The 22,018-nt window shown below is 45.2% G+C and overlaps 1 protein-coding gene across 1 annotated transcript in view; it reads left to right on the top strand.

Moving 5' to 3' along the window:
- LOC139916162 (calcium/calmodulin-dependent protein kinase type II subunit beta-like) overlaps window positions 1–22,018 on the top strand; it is an 80,037-nt gene that overhangs the window by 53,512 nt on the left and 4,507 nt on the right. Inside the window, exons 14-18 of the mRNA XM_078285370.1 lie at window positions 1,278–1,315; window positions 7,144–7,212; window positions 12,234–12,278; window positions 16,120–16,168; window positions 20,516–20,605. Of these exons, the coding sequence (XP_078141496.1) occupies window positions 1,278–1,315; window positions 7,144–7,212; window positions 12,234–12,278; window positions 16,120–16,168; window positions 20,516–20,605 (291 nt within the window). The remainder of the gene's footprint in view (window positions 1–1,277; window positions 1,316–7,143; window positions 7,213–12,233; window positions 12,279–16,119; window positions 16,169–20,515; window positions 20,606–22,018) is intronic.

Raw genomic sequence — 22,018 nt, 5'->3', positions numbered from 1 at the left:
GTTTTCCAGGCAGTAAAAATAATGGGAGTTCATTTCATGGGGAGTTGAATATACATAATGCTTGTACATTCAGTCTCATCACAACGCAGCGTCTCATTGGTGCTAACCCTGTGTGCACATCCTCACAGACGCACCCACAGCCTCCAGCAGCTCTTGTTGAGGCGCTCCTGTGCATCTAGCTGCCGCATCCGGACCACCTTGGTATCCGTGCTGCAGCAGTGCGGTCTTTGTAAACGCCCTGCGGACTGTGTGTGTTGTCTGCACGGAATTTCCCCTGTTGCGAGGGATTATGGGTATTATGCTAATCAGAGGGCTGAGTCTACAATATCATTCTTCCTCTCCTTCCCTCGTTCCTCACCCCCCTCTCTCTCTCTCTCATTACCCTTCATTAGAGAGCAGACTGAAAACTAATCCTCCTTAAGGCCCTCGAAGAGTTCTTTAAGGCGGGGCTTATTGTCGGGTTTAGGCCTCGCGCGGCAGCCATCTTTGTTTCGGCTCCCTCACGGCCACACGGGGACACTGGCAGGCGTAAGAATCGATATGAAACAATGAACCGGAGTGAATTTCTTTTTCAGTGACAATAACCTCTTTGTGTCCTCGCAAGACAAAGCATTGGTTTCTAACCCTAAAGCGCTTGTACCTTGTAGCTATTCTGAAGAGAACGGGGAAATTAAATATGGAGATGAATACGGGGTGGGGGGGGCAACAGCACAGATGCTTTCTGATTGGATCATGAGGCCTAAAATTTCTAGTCTGCCTGACTAGCTTTGGCCATTAGCGTTGAACACTTGACTAGCTCTATAAAAGCCTTTCTATCTGCAGGTGGCGGGATAGCCTAGAAACTGTCCTGCAACTGGACGTCCCAGGTTTAAGCCCCGTGCCAGCACTCATCCTCCCTGCTGAAGTGCCTTTGTGCAAGCTCTATCCAGGAGTATCATTCTGTAGCTGAGCCATTGCTCTGACCTCCCTGGCGGGGGAGAAGCAAAAAGAGACTTTCCCTACAGTGATCAATAAAGAATCATATTGTTACATTGCATTATTTCACAGGGCCAAGTGAATATTAGGTAGCTACATATGGAGGCCAGTGCAACGCAGCTCAGCTCCATTCATCTTGGCCAAGTTTGGATCAGATCCGTAGGCTCAACTCACCAAATGTAGACTGTAGACCCAGCAGCTGTTGTGGGCTACTGGGAAAGCATTTGGACCTGCTACCCTGCTGTTATGCCTGTGAGTCTCCATCTCTGACCGATTCTCTCTCCCTGTGCTTGTCATTGCAGCAGCCAAGAGCTTGCTCAACAAGAAGGCAGATGTTAAGGTAAGGGTTTTCACGCACCTCACGTTTTCCTCCCCCACCTCCCTCCTCTCTCCTTTACTCTGCCCTGCTACACTTTCCCTGGGCTACACACCTTGCCTCTTCCTCCTCTCTGCTGTTTTTCTTCACTATTTACCTCTTTGCTAATTGGCTAATCTCTCCTTTCCTTGCCTAGTTCACTTGTCTCTCTCTATACAGTTGAATGTGTGTCTTGCTCATTGACTTTGTGTGTGTGTCATGTTGTGTGTGTTTGTGTGTTACAGTTATATGTTATTTGTTTTAGTGTGATACATGTGGAGATTGCGGGTTTGGTTTCAGATATTGTATTGATCTTCATATTTGTGTGTGTGTGTGTGTGTGTGCTGGGGCTGTTACTTTTTGGAATTTTAACAATTAAATTTGGGTGCACAAAATGTTCAAAAACTTTGCCCAGATGATTACAATTTTGGAAAAAGCAAATTGGCAGCCCTAGTGTGCATACATGGTTGTGGACGTGTGTGTGTGTGTGTGTGTGTGTGTGTGTGTGTGTGTGTGTGTGTGTGTGTGTGTGTGCTTTTGTGCACACTTGCATGCGTGAGCCTGAAGTAGCACATCCTTCTGAAAGCACCCTCTATTTTGCTTTGGCATTATTCAGCTCATTGCCACCTCTCCATCTCCATTATTAAATGTAGCCATCTGTCAGCCCCCCCCCCCCCCCCCCCATTATTTTTTGTTCATCACTTCCTCTCCCTCTCTCCCTCTCATCTCTCCATTTCTCTCTCTTCCTCCTCCATCAGTACTTCCTTTTCCTGCTCACCCCATCTGGTCTTTAACCCCACATTCCTCCTCATCCTTAATGAAGATCTCTCACCATCCCACACTCGCACACACACACACTGCAGCGACACATCCCACACACAGCTTCCATGAATGTTTCTGTGTGTGTATGTGTGTGTGTGTGTGTGTGTGTGCGTGTGTGAGCAGTGTGCATGCATGATAGTGTGCGACAAAGCTCGGAACATGGTGTACATGCAAGCGAATGGTCGCTTTTGAGCATTGTACATTATGTTAATTTGAGCTTGCGTCCATGCATGTGAACATACAGGTGTGTGTGTGTGTGTGTGTGTGTGTGTTGGTGTGAGCACATCACCTTTGCTTGTCAGATCGCAGAGAGACGGAGTGCGCAAATGGGGGTGTGCGCATGCTTGCACGGCGAGTGTGCGTAAGCGTGGGCGCCTGCGTGTGTGATTCGCTCATGTAAGTTCATGTGCGGTGGGTGTGTGTGTGTGTGTGTGTGTGTGTGTGTGTGTGTGCATGTGTGTGTGTACATACCCCCTCCCCCTCCCCCTTTCTCCCTGCTCAGTCGGTTCAGCAGGGAATGTGACTCCGGTTCCAGGAATAGCTGCCAGTCTGGACCCTGGAAACTCAGACGACAGAAATAGCCGCTTACTTCCCCTGCGCCGCGCTCATCGCCTAGCAACAGGCTCCCCACACACTCGCCCCAAACCATTTCCAAAGACTTCTCATTCGTTTGCTGCCGTCCCTCCTTTCCTCCTTACCTTCTCCTCTTCTCTTGTTTCTCCTCTTTTGCTTTCCTCCTCATGTCCTTTTGTTCTCTCGGCGGCTCTGACCTCCTCTCCTCGGCCTCTGTCCTCCTTCTCTTTCTCTCTCTGGTTCTGTAATGCGTAACGGCACCTGACATTTTCCAGCCCCAGCACCTGCTCAGTGCAGGCAGGCAGTCTCTCTCTGGTGCTACGTACACACGGCCTCCCATGCTGCCAGCTACTGCAGCTACATAAAAGCCGCTCCATTCAGCGCTTCATGCAGCGTTGTTACATTGATAACATCGATAACATACTGTGTTCAGCATGGCTCTCCCATTAGAAGGTAGAGCGAAATGTAGCAACCCTCTCAGTCTTTCTTTTTTATTTAAAGGTGCTGCGTGTAGCATTCTCAAAGATTATTATTTTGGCATTTTCGCCTTTATTGGCCAGATCAAAGTAGAGAGTGACAGGGCAGATTGGGAGAGAGAGGGAGAGAGCGGCCCAGCATTCTTAAACATCAATATATGATTGTCAAATTAATTGTGATAATGTGTTTGGTATAATTACCGAAACAAATGGCACCATGGTCAAGATGGTTTGTAGTCTCTAGTGGTTGACCCTGTAAAGTACTTTGTAACTTTGTTTTTAAAGGTGCTATATAAATAAAGTTTATTATTATAATTATTATAGTGTTTCTCAAAATTAAGACCACATTTTCTGTTGCAAAGAGGATGTTGCTACTTGCTCTGTTTGCGCTGGAAGAACAGCGCGCTCTTCCTGTTTCGTGACGTAAATCAATCTGCAGTTTAGATGCTGCCAATTTTCTCAACGATTGCCTCGTTTAGTTACGGTAATTTCACTTATATCTCAAAATTAATGTGGTAATGGTTTATTGATCTTGAAATGCTAGATGTATCATCTTTACCATTATTAAACCAGGTTAATTAAGAGTGATTTTTAATTTACATTGAGGGCTGAATGCCAGAATAAATGTTGCATCTCCTTTCCTCGCTATCCTGCCGTTCCTCCTTCTTGCTCCTTGGTACCTGAAACTTTCTTCATCTGTCGACAGAAGAACAGTGGATCACAGTTTTGCAGTCTGCACGACTCCTAAACTGCTCCCTACTCTCATCTCCTCTTCCCGATGACTTCCACTTAATCCACTGCTCCTTGTCCTCCGCTTGCTCTTCTGCCCTCCCTCCTTTCTTGAGAATCCTTCACAATCTCATTTCTATGAGAGAAACACTTTTCCTTGTTCTTCTCTGTCCCCTGCTGTCCGGAAAAGTCTCTTTGTGCTCTGCTCATCCAGGATCGAAGTAAAAGTCCTGGCTTGGTTCTCTTGTTCTCTTCTCTCTTGTTCTTTCTTCCAGTACATTCACTTGTTGTCATTGGTTCTCTCTCTCCCCACCTTCTTCCACCATCCATCCATCAATCCATCCATCCATCAATCCGTCCATCCATCATCGCCTGGGGACAGAAACGCAAGTCCAGCTCTACTGTCCAGTATATGGTGAGCATGCATTTTATGCAGTTGCCCAGTCGCTCCCTCTTGCTCCCTCTCTCCACCTCCCTCCTCTCTTAACTCTATTCCAGGGCCAGAGTCAAAGTCTCTTTGAATTCAAGTAATAATCTGCAACATTTTCATATATATAAATGTCCGTTTTGCCACTCTATTGCTGATTGATATAACACAATAGTGATTCAAACTATGCCCACTTCATGAAAGCTTTTACATTTGCTTTCCTGGGAAGTGATGCTACCAGAAAACTGGGTAGTTAGCATGAGCAGTGATAGCCACCATGGCTGAACAGATAAAGTAAAGAGCGCCACCTACAGAAACTCAAACTGCATCAACAGAAAATCCAAGGAAAAAGACGTCACAGTCCCGCCCACACTGTTTGATTGACAGGTGATCTCTGGGAAGTGCAGTGCAGAAACACCACAGCAATGAGCGCTGAGCAACAAAGATGTCGCCAAAATATAAATAAAAATCTTGCAGATTCCCACTTGAATTCAAAATTTGAAGTCAGACTGCAATTCACATAAATATAATAAACTGAACAAAATGGACCTTTCAATGGCAAGAGATCTCCAGTTAATGAAGTGAGCTGATTGAATTGGAAGGGAATTTGACCCGGAAACATTTTCCCCCCTCTCTCTTCTGCCCCGCTCTCCTCACTCTTGTCCTTTTCCCTCGAACCTGCCACCTTCCTCCTCCCCTCCACACAAAAATATCTCCCCTCCACCTCCACCTCTTCCTCCTCCCTTCTCCCCGTCCACTGCTTCTCTCACCCACCCGAGGAATCGCCCCTGAATATTTCTTTTACCCGCTTTCTCCCTCCTCCTTCTTCTTGGTAACAACAAGAAATGCTATTGACCGGGAAGACGTGTGACGTGTGTGATCCCATCCCAGCCTGCAATGCCAGCTGAATTAATATCACCGCGGTTCTGCTTTCGATAATGGCTAATGGATTAGATGTTCGGCTTTGGGCATCAAACAGATGTCTCCGCTGTTGGAGAGCCTTAAGTCGGGGCTGCTGCCATCATGCCAGTTCTTTGAGTGTCCTCTAGGGATGGAAGGGGTTTTCTCAACAACTGAGGCTCGCAACGCAAATTCTAAGACCCTGACTTGATATTGCCAACAGGCTTTGACTAAGACAGTTCACCCTCTAATCGCTGCTTTGACGAGGAATACACTTTCTGCTGCTTCCTCTCAACGGAGGCAGCGGCGTGATGGCTGACAATGGTTTCGGGTGTGTGTGTGAATGGGTGTGCGTGTGTGTGTGTGTGTGTGTGTGAGCAATGTCTATATGTCAGCTTATTGTCAGCTTACATCAGCTTTTACTTCATGGCAGTTTTGTGTGTGTATGAATTGTGTTGTATCCCTGTGTTTGTGTTTGGCTTGTGTTTAAGCTCTCTCTCTCTCTCTCTCTCTCTCTGCCTCCCTCTCCTCCTCTCTCTTCTGTTCGGTTCTCTCCTTTCCTCTCCATTTTTTTTCTCCCCTTCATCTCTTCTCTTCTCTCCTCTTGGCTTTATTTATTTTCTCTCTGTTCTTCTCTGCTGTTCTCTGGTGTTCTTCTGTTTTGTCTTTTTTCCTCCTCTCCTCTCCTCTCCTCTCCTCTCCTCTCCTCTCCTCTCTGTGTGAGCCCAGCGGCTTACTCCTCCCATATGGTTCACACACACACACACACACACACACTACTCAGCTTCCTTTCTGCATCAGTCTGTTGGCCCTCCGACACTGAATCGTTACACTGCAAAAACATCTAAAAATGTTTTGCAGTGTAAGGATTTAAAGTATTACTGCTACAGTAGGTGATTAAGATTTATGGAAGGTTAGCGGACTTGTTAGTGAGAAAGTGAGTCACTTTGGTGAGTCACTTCCACAAACCAGGACTCCACACACTCAAGTTAATATTTTTATGAATAGGATGAGAAAAGGTAATGTAGATTCAATGCAAATTTCATTATGATCGAACTAAGCTATAAAGGACAGGCAACGCTTTGATGCTTAGCCTTCAAAGGAACATCTGATGAAGGCCTCTGAATGTGATTCATTATGGCCAAATGGCACAGTTGAATTGGGCCGATGTGGCGTCCTAAGCAGGGGAAGTCACCAGTGACAACATGATGATGTCACGCAGTGTCACCCGCCCCCTCATGTCACCTCTCAGGAACACAGATCAATGTTGTGAATGCTCTAGGTAACCCTTTCACCACTGCTGCTGCCTGCCGTCCACACAGGCACTCACACACACACACACACACACACACACACACACACACACACACACACATACCTATGTTTATCTTACTGTACTTGTGAGGACCTTCCATTACTGCATTCATTCCCAGACCCCTAACTCTAATTTACACCTCTCCACTACTAGTTAACTATACTTAATCATAATTATAAACTTAACCCTTAAACCTAAGTCCTAACCCTGATGCTAACCTGAACCCTAACCTAAACCTAAACCTATTTCTAATCTTAACCCTAAACCCATGTCCCAACACTAAACTAGCCTTAACCTTAACCCTTACCCTGATCTAATCCTAATTCTAAATTTAAAACCAAATCTAAGCCCTAACCCTAAACTAGCGAGAACCAACGACAATGACCTCACTTTGCAAATCTTCAATCAACTCAAACTTGTCCTCACAAAGACAGGAGTACAAGACACACACTCTCACACACACACACACACACACACACACACATGCATGCACACGCGCGCACAAACCCACCTCTTGTTGTTGTTAACACTCTTGTTGTGTCTCCTCCCTCTCCTCTCCTTTCCTGCACAGCCCCAGACAAACAGCACCAAAAACAGCATAGTCACCAGCCCCAAAGGAAACATCCCTTCACCTGCTCTGGTATTTACCTCCTAACCCTCCCTCCGTCTGTCTATCTGTCTGTCTGTCCGTCCGTCTGTCTGTCCGACCGACCGTATGTCCGTCAAGCCCCACCCTACCCCTTCTCCCCCCCACTCCTTCACCTTCGTCTGTCTCTCCTCTCTGTCCGTCGTGTCTGTTTTGGTCTGATCTTTGCGGCGGCCGCGGCGTTCGCGCAGGTCCTAAAACCAGCAGGTGGTGTCAGGAGACGTTCCCCCCCCCCCCTTGGCAGGTGGGGATGCTGTGTGACTCGTACTCCGGTTGATGTCGTGCTGCCGTGTCGTCTCCTCTCTCGGTCAAAGCCGGGCAGAGAGGAACCGACAGCCGACGCCTGCCGGGACTGTCAGCGCGATTTACCCCCTCCCTCCTGTTTACGCCTCTACAGCGGAGCGGCGGTTCTGGACCGCGTGCCGCCGAGGCCCGCGCAGGTTTTCCTTCCAGCCAAACGCTGCACCAGCTGATTTCACTGATGAGTTCCTTCTCTCTGGTTTAAGGTGTGGAAATCAGTGAAATTAGCTGCTGTCTGATTGATTGGTTGGAATGGAAACCTGCATACTCTTGGACCTCGAGATCCATCCGCTATAGAGGGAATCTACGTTCCACTGAATAGCAAATGATGGCTGATTTTGATTCTGATGGGTATGTTGTGTTCTGCCAAAGTCTGTGCGCATTTACACTTTGAAAGGCAAGACCAAAAGCTCACGTTGGAATTGTGCTCACAAGCATCAGGCCTCCAGGGGAGATTTCCAAGTGGCTTGTCTTTTCGGAGACTGTCTCCTTTTTTGACATGACATGACATTTTGACATGACATGCCATTTAGTTTTATTAATTGTAGACGTGGGCACCAGGAATTCCAGTTCCCTTCACTTCCAATCGTTTGCAACCAGCAGCCATCTGTAAATCTGTTAAAATGCGATCAGCCAACAATACACATTTGTTTATTCTGCACATATGCTCTTTGCCAAGGAGTTTTATTTGTGACATCTGGAAATTTGTAACTCTGTAAACTCGAGACATCTGTAAATCTGTAAATTGTAAATCAAAAGCAATCATAGGGAGAATTGCATTTATTAGCCATCGTGGACAAACATTTTATTTACATCTTTTATTTATTTTACTCTTATATTTCTTTTTTACTCTTTGTGCTATGCCCTACACTTTTTGCCACTGGGGATCAAAAAAGTTCTTCTTATCTTCATCTTTTTTTTACCAATGCAAAAACAACGCTGGTGAATTCCCTTCCACACTGTTTATGGCTCACTGTAGTCATCATTTAACGGTTGCAGCAAGTTTAGATTCTCTTCACCCTTCATGAAAAACAGCAAAGACTTCCTAGCTACAGTGTGAATGCTCTGCTAATCGTTCAGGGTGAAGTGCTACAGGAGGTGACAGTTTCATAGCGTGTGTTCTTTTCTTTTTGTTGAACTGCCTTTCACAGCTACTCCAAGCCCCCTTCAGTCATTTAAATACTTATGTGGACTGTATTGAACGAATCAAAAGAGAGTGGGAGTCAGTTGTTTCAGGGCTTCCAAGTTGTCTTGCCCTTACAAAAAAAGTCTGACTGGAATAAACCAAAATATTTTGATCCATTTTGATGATCATTTTCATGTTGATGTCATACTGATACCATCATTGTGCCTTTCACAAGTAAAAAGTAAGTAAGCCTACATATATAGAAATCTAATTGAAGGTTTTCTTTGCAAAATGCTCTACTGTACTGCCATTTTAGAAAATATAAAAAAACCTGTGGATTCTGTCCAGAAACACATAACTCTTTTGTAAGCAAATGTGCTAAGATGACCCATAACTATCATAATAACCCCTAATTTATTTTAGTTCTATACCACCAGTAGGCTACTTTTGTAAGGGTCCGTTACAAAAGGAATGAAATTATTCAATTAGCCCATTTAGTTTCTAATTCAGTTGACCATTTTCTAGTGATCATTATTCAGCCGAGCAGAGTAGCTGCATTATATCATGCCATTTATATATCCAGGCCAGTGTGTCCACGCCTGATCATAAATCACTGCCAACTAAGACCTAGATGCCACACCAATGATGTCTCCAACTTAGGCATGCAACTCAACTGGCAACTTAGGCGATTTTGGGTTTGCTCCTACGCATTCCTACTTCCTAAATATAGAGTTTGCTGCACCAGATATAGGTTGCTCTATCTAAGCAATGTAATGGCAATGTATCCCAGGCTGTAGGCTGTTGGTCAGTGATTAGGCGCTCATGTGTGTGACCCAGTGGATGATGTGTGTGACTAGCAGTAGCCTGGCCTCAGCTGGACACAGTGATCAGAACAGGCCACCAGTCAGAGCAACGGAGCCAGAGAGGAGGCAAAAATGACAAGCACTCAGCCATACACACCCATGGAGCGACACATGCAGCCATATATCAGCATATTTTTAGGATAGACCTCCTCACAGTTGCCCTTAAATGAGTGTGTGTCTGTTTTCTTTGTGTGTGTTCGTCTGTGTGACGTAAGCTTGAGGTAAGTTGTGTAAGTTCACTCTGTGTTTGTGCGCAAATGATGTGTTAGCGGATGCATTCGTTGGGGAGAGTTAACGTTTATGTGCTTAAGCACGTGCATGGAAGTGTGGGCAAGCGTGAGTGCGACCATGTAGCAGAAGAGGCTTTTTTTCTGAGCCTTGAAGGGAATAGAGAGTGGGAGGGCGGCTGTGATCTCCATGCTGTTGCTAGGGACTTGAGCTAGCTACTGCTTAGCAATTTGGTACATTAACTCCTTCATTACAGAGCTGCCAGGCCCTACAGTCAAACCATGGACAGACAGACAGACTGCCTTCACTTAGATGGCCTTGCTGTTGCAGCCTACGTTTTCTGACCTGGATGCACTGGGGATCTTGACTGTTTGAGAGAGAGAAGAATTTGCACGTGTACGTAAATACTTTTGAGTGAATTGTTGCTGAGCTCTACGTTCATAGCAGAAATGGCCTTCTAAATGAAATCCATCATTTAACTTTGCTGCGTTAATAGAAAATCCCTGGCGAGAGCATTAGGTTATTAGTGAGGTCAGTGGCGGTGTGTAATGGTCAAACCCTTCCCCCATCTGATGGTGTGACGCCATCAGCGCCCCCCCCCCCAACGGCTTCCATCTGCAAACCCCATGTAGTTTGTTCCCGCTCGTCATCGTCTCCCAAGCTGCCACCGCTGCCTGTTGCCCGGGGCGACGGTTGCCATGACGACACCGCCATCATCGCCAGGGAGACAGCTGGCTAACGATTGGTCATCGTGGAGGTGTCACTTCCTGCGGGGAGAGGAGAGCTGCGATGAAAGCAGTGTGGGGGGGGGGGGGGGGGGTTCCGATATACATCGAGTGACAGTTCCTAGCGGAGGACTGTGGGAGCAGTAGTAGAAAGGACAAGACACAGAGAGAGGAAAAGAAGAAGAGGATAGGAGTTGAGGAATAGAAGTGACAGTTCATGCCAGTTTTTGCTCTGGTGGAAGAACCAAATATAAGCGTCCTTGTAATTCAGGTTGACCGTAAACGAGCAAATGGCATTTTAAAGCAGTGGATGTCAAACCGGGGGGTCGGTCTCCCCAGGGGGTAGAGAGATGATTTTGGCAAAGATGATTTATAAAATATTAAAACATATATGCTGTATATATATATTTTAATCATCATTCTGTGTCAAAAGTCACTATGTCAACGCCTGCAGTGTGGGGCAGCAAGAAGGCATCACCTTTTGTTTTTGGGGGGTTTGCGAGCCGACAAGGTTGAGTACCACTATTTTAAAGTCGCGCCTCACTGCGCTCTGACATGGCAGACAGACATTTGATTGCCGCACTGATGTAAGATATAAATGGCAAATAGCTCTTAGCCTGTAACCTACTGTGCCCTAAATGGAAGTGATAGCGGAGTTAGAAAAGCTTTTAGCAGCCGAAAGGTTTGGAGTGGCCTGGTAGCAGACGAAATAACAAGGAGAGAAGTCATTAGGCTAATCCTGTGGCGTGGCTGAGCTGATTCTATGCATCGACCCTTGACAAATAACAGGAATTTCAATCAAATCTTTTCTTTTTTTTTTTCTTTAGAAAAGGTGGACCTTAAATGATGCCAGTGATGCCAGTCGCTGCCTGGCACTGATTTTTCTGTTGAGATGATTGGAACAGGGTGACTCAGGTTTTGGCTTCATGGGGTGTCTACTATTTTTTTTTTTTTTTTTCTGCAGGTTACGTCGACGTCTTGCAAGATGTTGGCGCTTGCGTTTTGTCCTTGTGAGAGCGCATTTCATTCATATTGTATGGGCTTTCCGATTTTTCTCTTCATTCGTCCGTTTCTTTAATTTTATAATGTTTCTTCGATTTTTTAATTCTGTGATTCTCTGCACGTTTGCGCCGTGTAGGAGATGGAAGGCAAGTTATAATTTGTAACTGTACACACGCACAGCAGGGCAGCGCTGATAAAGAGCATCCATGCTCAGCAAAACCCTGGATAAATAAAGGTTAAAAAAATGTCACAGTTCTGTGTGCAACTGTGTGCTGTTCCTTTCCTCCGGCTGTATCTCTCTCTGTGTGTGTGTGTGTGTGTGTGTGTGTGTGTGTGTGTGCGTGTGTGTGAGCGTGTGTACTGATGTGCTCATGGCATACACTCCACGCGTTTCAGTGGTGTGTCTCTGTTCTGGCTTTGTGTGTGTGTGTGTGTGTGTGTGTGTGTGTGTGTGTGTTCTGGTCTGTGCATGTGCAGAGAACAGAACTGACTCCAAATTACAGTTTTCAGCTCATCCACCCACTCTATCGCTCTGGAGGATTCTTCCTTTTTCTCCTCTGCCAACCTTAACTAGCATTTTCTCTCCCCTCATCCAACATTCGTATCACTCTCTTTCTCCCTCTTTGTCCACTTCTATCCATCTCTGCCCACCTTTATGTCACAATTTTCTCCCTTTCTTTCCCTCCCTCTCTCTCCTTTCCCCTCCCGTCTCTTGTTTTGCTCCGTCTTCCTCCCTCTCCCTCCCTCCTCCTCCTCCTCCTCTTCCTCCAGGAACCTCAGACTACCGTCATCCATAATCCGGTGGACGGGACGAAGGTACATAACATCGTTCCCCGGTCCTGACCTCCCCCCTTTCCTCCTCATCCTCCTCCTCATCCTCCCCTGCCCTTTGATCCGTCTATCCCTCATGCATCTGTGTGAGCGCAACATCACATCTGTTTACTAACGCGTGTGTGTGTGTTTGTGTGTACGTCTGTGCGTGTGTGTGGTGTGGTGTGTGTGTTGCTTAAGGTTGAACTTCTGAGATAAATGTCTCCATATTATGAAGAGGGTGGGGTGTGGTTGGGGTAGGGAGTGTTGCTTACCTTGTTATCCAGCGCCCCGTTGAGTGCGCTTACTGTGTGTGTTAGTTATGGACTCGTTATGCCACCTAGGGGACCTGCCGCCCCCCAACACACACACACACACACACACACACACACACACACACACAAAAGTTTAAATGAACAACAGTAAATAATGACTATAACTTAAATAGTATGCATATTTTGATCCAAGGGAGAACACAAAGCACCAGTGGTAATATCGCTAGAATGAGGAATCAACACAAAATGATACAGCCAAGACCTAAGAGCTATCTATATATCATAGCCTCACAAACATACTGTCATTACAGCTGCAAGTAATGAATGAGATATTGCAAATTCATGAAATAGAGAGAATAGGCGCGCAAACTACTCCAAACTCCAAACTTAAGTCTTTACGTCGCAACGTACGCGTTTCAGCCCTTGGCTTTCCTCAGCATTTCTGTTTAACTAGTGGCAGTGACCCATATATATATAAACAACAATCAAGCAATAACTGTGCTTAGAACGTAATAAACATAAGAAAATACAACAACCATATTTACATATATACAGTCTTAAAGGGTAACTTCAGTATTTTTCAACCTGGACCCTATTTTCCCATCTTTTTGTGTCTAAGTGACTAAAGGGGACAACAATTTTTGAAATTGGTCCAGTATTGAGCGAGATTGCATCGCTGGCAGCCGCGAAACGAGCTGCAATGTAATCCGATGGGGCAAATCGCACCGTCAATGTACGTCCACTAAAAGTTCTTGTTTTTGCCACTGACAGGCTCAGATTGTTATTATAAGTGTCTGACAACATTATGGAAAGGACCCTGCAGAGAAATGGAACGTTTTTCTTTACCTTTCGCTTGATCCGGTCTGTGTGTAACTTCCTGCAACAACCCAACTCTCGCGAGACTTGAGCGAGAGTTGGTTACACACAGACCGGATCAAGCGAAAGGTAAAGAAAAATGTTTCATTTCTCTGCAGGGTCCTTTCCATAATGTTGTCAGACACTTATAACAATCTGAGCCTGTCAGGGGCAAAAACAAGCACTTTCAAAGAAGCGAAAAAGAAGCGACGCTGAAGCGATCTCGCTCAATACTGGACCAATTTCAAAAATTGTTGTCCCCGTTAGTCACTTAGACACAAAAAGATGGGAAAATAGGGTCCAGGCTGAAAAATACCGAAGTTATCCTTTAAGTATGAAAAAACAATTGCAGTCACATTTATGTTTATATTGCAAATCCATCCACACAAAAACTTGACACTGCCTGTATTTTGGGATCCCTTCACACAGAAAAATAAAGGTGCCAAAATGGTTCTGCAGAGAGATACCATAGAAGAACTTCTGGTTCCACGAAGAACCTTTCAGACCAAGGTTCTTTAAAGAAGCACTTCTGCACTCCTTTGCTTAGACACCTGCATTGTTTTTTCGTTTATCTGCTCTTGTATCTTTGTGGAACCAGAAATGGTTATTGTGTGGCATCACTCTGAAGAGCCATTTTTGGTTCCAGTTCGCACCTTTATCCTTCTGTGTGTTGGTGGTCCGGTACCCAGTGCATACCCAGTTGATAATCTGTACATGTGTGTGAGCGCTTGTGTGTGTGAGTGTTTAGGGGTAGCGCATGATCCTGCATGATTTTTCAGTGAGATTACCTCCTCGCAGATATGAGCCAGCATTTGTTTCGCCTGTGGGTGTGTATGTCTGTGTTTGCCATGTGTGATGCGTGTTGTGACGTGCAGAGCTGAGAGGAACATTAACATAGCTTTGTTCCCAAGCCGCAGCGAGGCTTTTCATCTTAACAGAGCGACGCTAAGGCTGACTTGCATTAGCTCTTCGGGTCGGTCCTCGGAGCGTAGCGCATGGCTTTGCGTTGTGTACAGTGACTCCATGTCTTCTCTCCCCTGTCGCTTTGTGAGGCCTGTGTGCAGAATGGGCTGCAACTCTCAGAAAGAGGGAAGCTATACAGGAAGAGATTTAATTATTTGGGAAAAATACTGCTTCAGTATGATAAGTCTTAGGGTGTGTTCACATCAGGCATGTTTGGAGCGGTTTATTGGAGCTCTGGAGCGTTTACTCCTTTAGATCGGATCATTTGGACAGGTGAACAATGTCATTTGAACTCGGGTAGCACCAAATAACTGCACCGAGACTTGAAAATGTGAGTTCAAGCGAACTGCTGTTTGGTTCATTCAGAGTGAAAATGTAATCTGAACCAACTACAGGAAACAACCACAAAACGTGTGGTTTTATTGGTATAAAGAGATGGATGTTGACATCTGATAGCCAGCAGATCCTCATGCTTGGAAATCCTGGCATAACAAAGTGAGCCGAGGGCAAACGTGAGATGAGGTGAAATGCCTCCTCAATATATGCACTGAGGAATGAATGTGATATAAACACCAGAGAGGGTAAATTACAGCAAAGAGCATCATGCTTAGCTAAAGTTGCATGGACTGGGATCAGATTTGTTTTGACTCTAACCTGGCAGGATGCCCTGGTTTGCTTGTAATTGGGCAGTGTGAACTTAAACAAACCAAATACAGAAATTCAACAAAGTAAACTTTCCCACTTTGGTTCAGACCAAAGAAAATGAACTGTAGGTGTGATCGCACCTTTAGTGATATTTCTGTTATTTGAGCATATGTGCACACACCACGTTTCTCTCTCTCTCCCTCTCCCTTTCTCTCCTTCTCCCTCTCCCTCTCTCTCTCCCTTCAGGTTATTAATTCCTCTTTAGAGGGCCATGAAACACACTTTTGTGCTTTTTCGTGTTGCTGCTTGTGCACGAGTGTACTTCTAATGAGGTCACAGAGTCTCTTAACTCTCCTCTACATGCAGGGGGAATTTAGGCCCATTTAATCTGCTAATTGGAAATCAGAAGCTAACTTCTCCTCTGGCGAAAGGCTGTGAAGAGACAGGCAGGCAGGCAGACAGACAGGTAGATGGATAGATAGCTAGATCCATGGCACCGGTGAGGAGAACAACTAATTGGACTGAAAGAATCCCTTCTAGCTGCTGCCATTGCTAAGTGGATGGAGGAGCAAATTCCATCGGGTTTCTATCAGTTGCAGGAAGAGACAGGAGCACGTCCATGCACTTTGACGTGCACACACACACACACACACATACACACACACTGAGGATGAAGAAGGGAAGGGGGTTTTAGGCCAAGGGTGAAAAGGTCTAATACAGAATGACTGTTGGCTTATTGAGCTATTAGGTTGAACTGGACATGGTTGGTGTTTGTTTGCCACGTTTTGACTTTATTTTCGGGCAGGTAGCTGTCTGGCTGGTTGTGACTAACACAGTAACAGCATTGTATAAAACTGGGATTGGGTGTCTGCTCATTAATTTAATCCCTGGTGATCGATTGGTCTCGATACATTTGATTCATTGTGCTCAGTTTTGGTGCTGTGAAGACACGATGACGACGTGGGAATTTTCCTCCAGCCAGCTTGTGTTTTGAGTGTCTCTTTACTGCTGTATCTATGGCATGTGTGTGTTTATGTGTGTATACGTATACGGGTGTGTGTGCTGTGACGTTATGACCCAAACTGACCCTCTCTCTGTCTGATCTCCAGGAATCATCTGACAGCAGCAACACCACCGTGGAGGATGAGGATGTGAAAGGTAAGAGTGAAGAGATACAAAAGATAGACAATAACTCGAAAAGTCGCATACCTAACATATACAAGGAATTTGTATTGATGACATGGTGCTGTGACAACTGCTTTTGTGTATTTGTAGTCCACTTTCTTACTTTCATTTTTCACATTTTGAGCCCAAATCAATGTGTGTAACCACATAGATCCCAGCTATTTAGAAACCTCTATGCTACAGATGAAAGGCCAACATACTTCCAGGACCTTGTTGAGGTTTGGATTAGGACATTCCTGCTTATATTGGTGTCAACTTCTTTACCCATGGCCACTCAGTGAACAACCTGTGTAGCTGCAGATTTCCACCATGAGATGGCGCTCATGATAATAAATGTCACGTGAGGCAAGCAAATAACTTGTCAGAGCAATAGCAGAATTAAAGATGCCATATAGCCGGGTCTGTGACATTTGAACACTCGACCGAAAAGCAGAGTGGAGTTGGGCGATTGCCTCTTCTTCGTCTTCTTCAGTAACACATAGGGAAATGGATTCTTTAATTCTCCATGCTGTGGAAGCTGATTTACAGAATGACTGTACCTGAAAAGGTTTCTGTCTTTATGAAATTGAGGACCTTTGCTGTAAGTTTGAAATGTTTAGAAATTTTGCCTAAATGTTCTGACAATCTAGAGTGTTAACCTCTCTGACAATTCATGCTCTTTTTTTGCATGAGCTACTTGCTCTGGGACGGCAATATTGCTTAATTTGGTAAAAAGCCTCAATCTGTGAATGCATTTTGGCGCCTTGTTGAAACACTGTTGGCCCTGCTACTGGCTTTGTCTGCATAGCGATTTATTGGAAGATATTTAGTTTTCACTCTGAGATGTGTTTTATTGTCTCACGAAAGTAGAGCTTTTATGTCGCGCTGACTGGTGACCATTTTGTAAAGGCCTACATGAAGAAAGGCACAGCGTGGATAGTCATCTCCTATCATCATTAAATTCAATTGTTGTCCCCGAACTCATACTGGTGTAACCCAGCAGGGGAAGAAAAAACTGCCCACCGGTTCACTGTATTTAACCCACTGTGACAGACTCAAACACATACCAGAGGCCTGTGTGTGTAGGCCAAAGCAGATAAGAGATACAGCAGAACCTTAATGATCAGAAGTAGGGAAATCAGAAGTGTATATGGGGAAATCCCCCTCTGTTTGGCACATCACACCCACACCCTAGTTACATCTGTAACCAGACAAAACACCAAACACCGGCTGTTTGTTATCCCAGCTTACTAAATACAAAGAGAATGCTATATTGAAAACAGGGGAAATACCTATAATTAATGTATGTAGAAATGGTTTAAATGTGTCTCTACTTTAGTGACTAGGCAGTCACTCGGCTATTAGCTGACCTCTTACTGACCCCTCATGGAGCCTCGCTGTATTGCTTCCTCTTGCCGTTGTGTTAGAAAGAATGAAGGGGGGGGGGGGGGGGAGGGGGGGGGGGTGAAATGTAAGAAGGGCTTGTAATGCTGTTGTGGTTTGGCTTTCTCAGAAGTGTTGGCATTTGGCTGAAATCTTTATACTGAGAAACACTCACACACCTCTGAAATACCAACAAGCCTGTGGGGTGTTGACTTATGGAGTTGTGCACATGTGTTGTGTTTATGCGTGTGTATGTTCGTGTGTGTATGTGTGTGTGTGTGTGTGTGTTGCTTGAGTCTTCTCAGTGCATATCATACATATCAGCGAATAACTTCACAAGGCGCTTTCGTGTTCAGCCTCCTTTTGTGCACTGTGCGTGTGACTGAATGTGTGTGTGTGTGTGACTGAATGTGTGTGTGTGTGTCTGTGTGTGTGTGTGTGTGCCTGGGCTCCTCCTCTGCGTATCTATGCCAACACACACACACACCCCTATACTCCACATCCAAGCTGAGTACAGTGCGTCTCCCTAAATCGGGTCATGAATGTAGCATTTCAGTGCCAAGAGTACAGAACATCTCCTCCTCCTCCTCCTCCTCCTCCTCCTCCTCCTCTTCCTCCCTATAGAGGCTTTGCAGCTACGTTACAAATCTCCTAGCAGCCGTAGCTGGTGCCATCATGGATGTGTGTTGGAGAATTGTGTGTGCAAAAGTACAGTATAAGAAAAAGAGCGATACCTGAAAAAATTGTTGTGGTGTGGGTTCAGGTCAGTTCATTAATGTTATAAGTTAAAGTGAATAGTCTGATCAGGTAGATTTGTTTCCAGATTTAGGTTACTGTGACTCTGTAAACTGTCAGCTGAGTCAGCTCATTTAACCTAAACAAACAGTTGGCTTTCTTAGCCAGCAAGCTAATATAGCAAAGCAACCAACGTCAATGGGGCATTAAGTAATTTATGGGGAGGGAAAGTCGTCATGTCGCCCCCTGCTGTTCGAATTGGACGGTTTGCACATTTCAAGTTACACAACATGAGGTGCGATGACACCTCTGTTTCCTGTAAAATGTTATGTTTTCTCAGTGTTTCAGACGATCTGGTGGCATTAAAATGAAACACTATAGTTTCCACTGACATTTTTGCAAAACACACAACGAATCTGGCTGCGGCGATGACGTCACCGCCACAGTCCCCTCCAATCACAGCGCAGCAGCAAGGCTGTGGCTGTAGTTCTTTTTGTGCATGTACTGTACTTTCCCTCTATACGCAGGGAAAGGTATCATCCCCCTCCCCTTCCCTCCCCTCCCCTCCCCTTCCCAGCTCCCAAAACTGAACCACACAACCCCACCCACCCACCCACCCACCCTCCCCCCAGCAGCAGAGAGGGCAAGGGCACCTTGGGGGTGGGGGGTTCAGGGCTGTGGTAGGGGGCTATATTTAGCCCTGGTGGCAGGAAACGGGGCGGGAGCACCCAGAGAGGAGTTAAAGGCACACCGTCCCTGCTAGCGCCGCCCCGGGACAGCGTGAGCCTCACACCGTAGTTTAAAGACTCTAAGACACGAATCTGGAGATAGCGGCAATACCGCCAGAGAAAACTACAAGAGCCAGGTGAGTGTGGGGGGGCTTGTGCTCGATCGGAGTAGTCGGTGCCATGTCGGCCTTCGTAGGATCTTGTCAGGTCAGTGTGTGCTGGACAGCTGGTTTGTAACCCAACGCCTGTGCTGTGCTGACGGAGCATCTGACCACATAACTCTTCTATTACTCGCAATACTTTTATAGTAGAGAATATGTTACGGACCCTGGTTTCTGAGGGTTGCTCATCATTAATGTTTGGTCTTTGTTTCACGGTGTAGATGAGAATTCATTTTGTCACTTGTAATTTGAAGGTTTATTTATTTTTAAAGTGAAAATCCTCAAGTTCTTCATTTATTTTGTTTTGGTGGCATCTTTGGTGCCAAGCGCTCATCGCTGTGGTGTTTCTGCACTGCACTTCCCAGAGATCACCTGTCAATCAATCAGAGTGGGCGGGACTGTGGCGTCTTTTTCCTTGGATTTTCTGCTGATGAAGGTTGAGTTTCTGTAGGTGGCGCTCTTTTCTTTCTCTGTTCAGCCATGGTGGCTATCGCTGCTCATGCTAACTACGCAGTTCTTCTTCTTACTGTTGCTGATGCTGGGAACATAACATACATCACTTCCAGTTTAGACCGACAAATGGAAATGTTGAATCACTATTGTGTCACATCAATCGGTGATAGAGAAAAGTACAGATAAAGAAATATTGACATTGACAAACGTCATGGATTATTACTTTAAGTTTTGGTCTGTGAATTTCTGAGTGGGTGAAATCGACACAAAGTGGCAATGCAGTAGAAAACTCCTTTTATTCTCTTTTCCCGGCTGTCTCGTGCTGTCTGTGGTTTTTCCTACGGGGATGTTTCCCTTCTCTCTATTTGTCAGTGAGTGTTAACATGTTGCACTTCCCTCGTTGCCAGCTGATTAAACAGACGAGCGGTAATGAGTAACATCCAACTCTCTCTCATTATCACGGCCATCACCGTTGTCATAATCTTCGTTCTGTTCACCGGCAAGACTCCCATTAAAGTCTCAATAAAACCGCAGATGGAGTAGCAAACACGATTGTAAATCCTACTGAAATGGAGCCATTAACCGGGGTAACTCCTAAAAATTATTATTACTTTCTTTTTTGATGAGATCTGGTGACACAGGACTGTCAGTGAAAGGATAGCTGTAATTTCCCAGAGCAGGAAAAGGATGAGTGGGTTTATCTTATCTCATTTTTCTTCATCTGCCTCCACCATGCTGTCTTTCTGCTTCACACCCTCTCCTTGCCTTTCCATTCTCCATTCTTCATTGTGATATTTCTGTTGTGTTTTTGTGTGCAATGTGTGTGGTTGGTGTTGGTTGTGTGTGTGTGTGTGTGTGTGTGTGTGTGTGTGTGTGATCAGGGAAGAGTTTAGACAACAGCCCAGTTAAGACCCAGTCCAGCACAAGTTCCCAGCCTGATACCTCTCAGGGCCCCTCACCTGCTGTCTACTGTAAGTCAGCATGGCCCCCCAACGCAGCCTGTCACACACACACACACACACACACACACACACACTCTACTAGCAATTCACCTTGACTAACACCTCCCTTGTGTGTATGCCATTTTAAGTCATTGTATGTCCTGAATGCTTACTGCCATTCACTACTGCTGACCCCCTGGAGTGCCCGGCCTTACACATCGTACCTCCATAGTTAATATTCAAATGGATTCTTCTCAACCGACTCAGTTCCTCCATCTTATTATCAGACGATTCAAAACATCACTTGACAATCTGAATATTCAGCCTCAGCTAGTGGCTCATCAAGCCATTGTGAAAAACGCTGTGAGATGCTGTGTGTTACTTCTCCTCTACTATCCCATCCTCCCTCTCCCTGCCATTTGATCAGGACCCGTCCTGTTCCGCCCACGCCGTGTGTGTTTAGAACGACTCCCCGTCTCCCCCTAATGGACATAATTGGAATAGCAACACAATACTGCACCATGACAGTGTGTGTCATTTTCTTTTTTTATATATATATATATTTCTGAGCATGAAATCCTGCTCTGTGGGCTGTGTTTAAGTTCCTGTCACTGTCTTTGTCTGAGTCAAACTTTGTCTTGGAGAGCTCCAGGGTGATTTTACTGCAGCCATTACCAAGATGTTAGAGCGAGCGAGACTTAATTGCTTACACTCGGTGGTGTTGTAGCCTTCATCAGCCTTCTACCACCAAGTGTTGCTGAACATTTTCTTTCCTTCTGGTTTGTGCTTTTGTTTAAAGCAATATTCCACTTAGTTTTAACATGGGGGTTATTTGGCACTTGACCACCATGAAAACCAGAATATAAACTAATCACCAAGATCAGATGCAGCTGGACGAGTTCGTAGCGTTTGACTGAAGCCAGGAAAATGGCCTGAAAACTTACATTTAACATGTTTTTGAGCAGATTCAACAACATATCCCGCTTTTAAGACAATAAAGCAGTCCTTAGTCCGTCGTCATTTTGCATTTTTATTCTTCGTTTACACTAAAATTAGTTTTTAAAAATAAAAGTAGATCCGGTCTCCCAAACAGGAACTATCTCTCCTAAATGGTATCCCTCTGCTATGTTCTCTTCTATCAATAAAAATGCTATTTGGCGAAATGATGTTCTAAAACGTTGGACCAACAGTCAGTTGAAAATCACAGCAGCAAGATCTGCTGTTGAATATGTTCACAAACGTGTTAAATGTCAGTTTTCTTGGCTCATTCAAATGAATGGGAAGTAAAAATCTGAACACTACAAACTCGTCCAGCTGCATCCGATCTTGGTAGTAGTTTATATTCTGGTTTTCATGGCGGTCAAGTGCTGAATAACCCGCATGTTAAAACTAAGTGGAATATTGCTTTAAGCACCTTGGTTTGGGAGCAAAGTAGCTGCAGAA

This window comes from Centroberyx gerrardi, chromosome 8, assembly GCF_048128805.1.
Source record: "Centroberyx gerrardi isolate f3 chromosome 8, fCenGer3.hap1.cur.20231027, whole genome shotgun sequence".
Lineage (NCBI taxonomy): Eukaryota > Metazoa > Chordata > Actinopteri > Beryciformes > Berycidae > Centroberyx > Centroberyx gerrardi.
The sequence above is the reverse complement of the archived record's forward strand: the minus strand, read 5'-3'. Positions and strand labels throughout refer to the sequence as shown.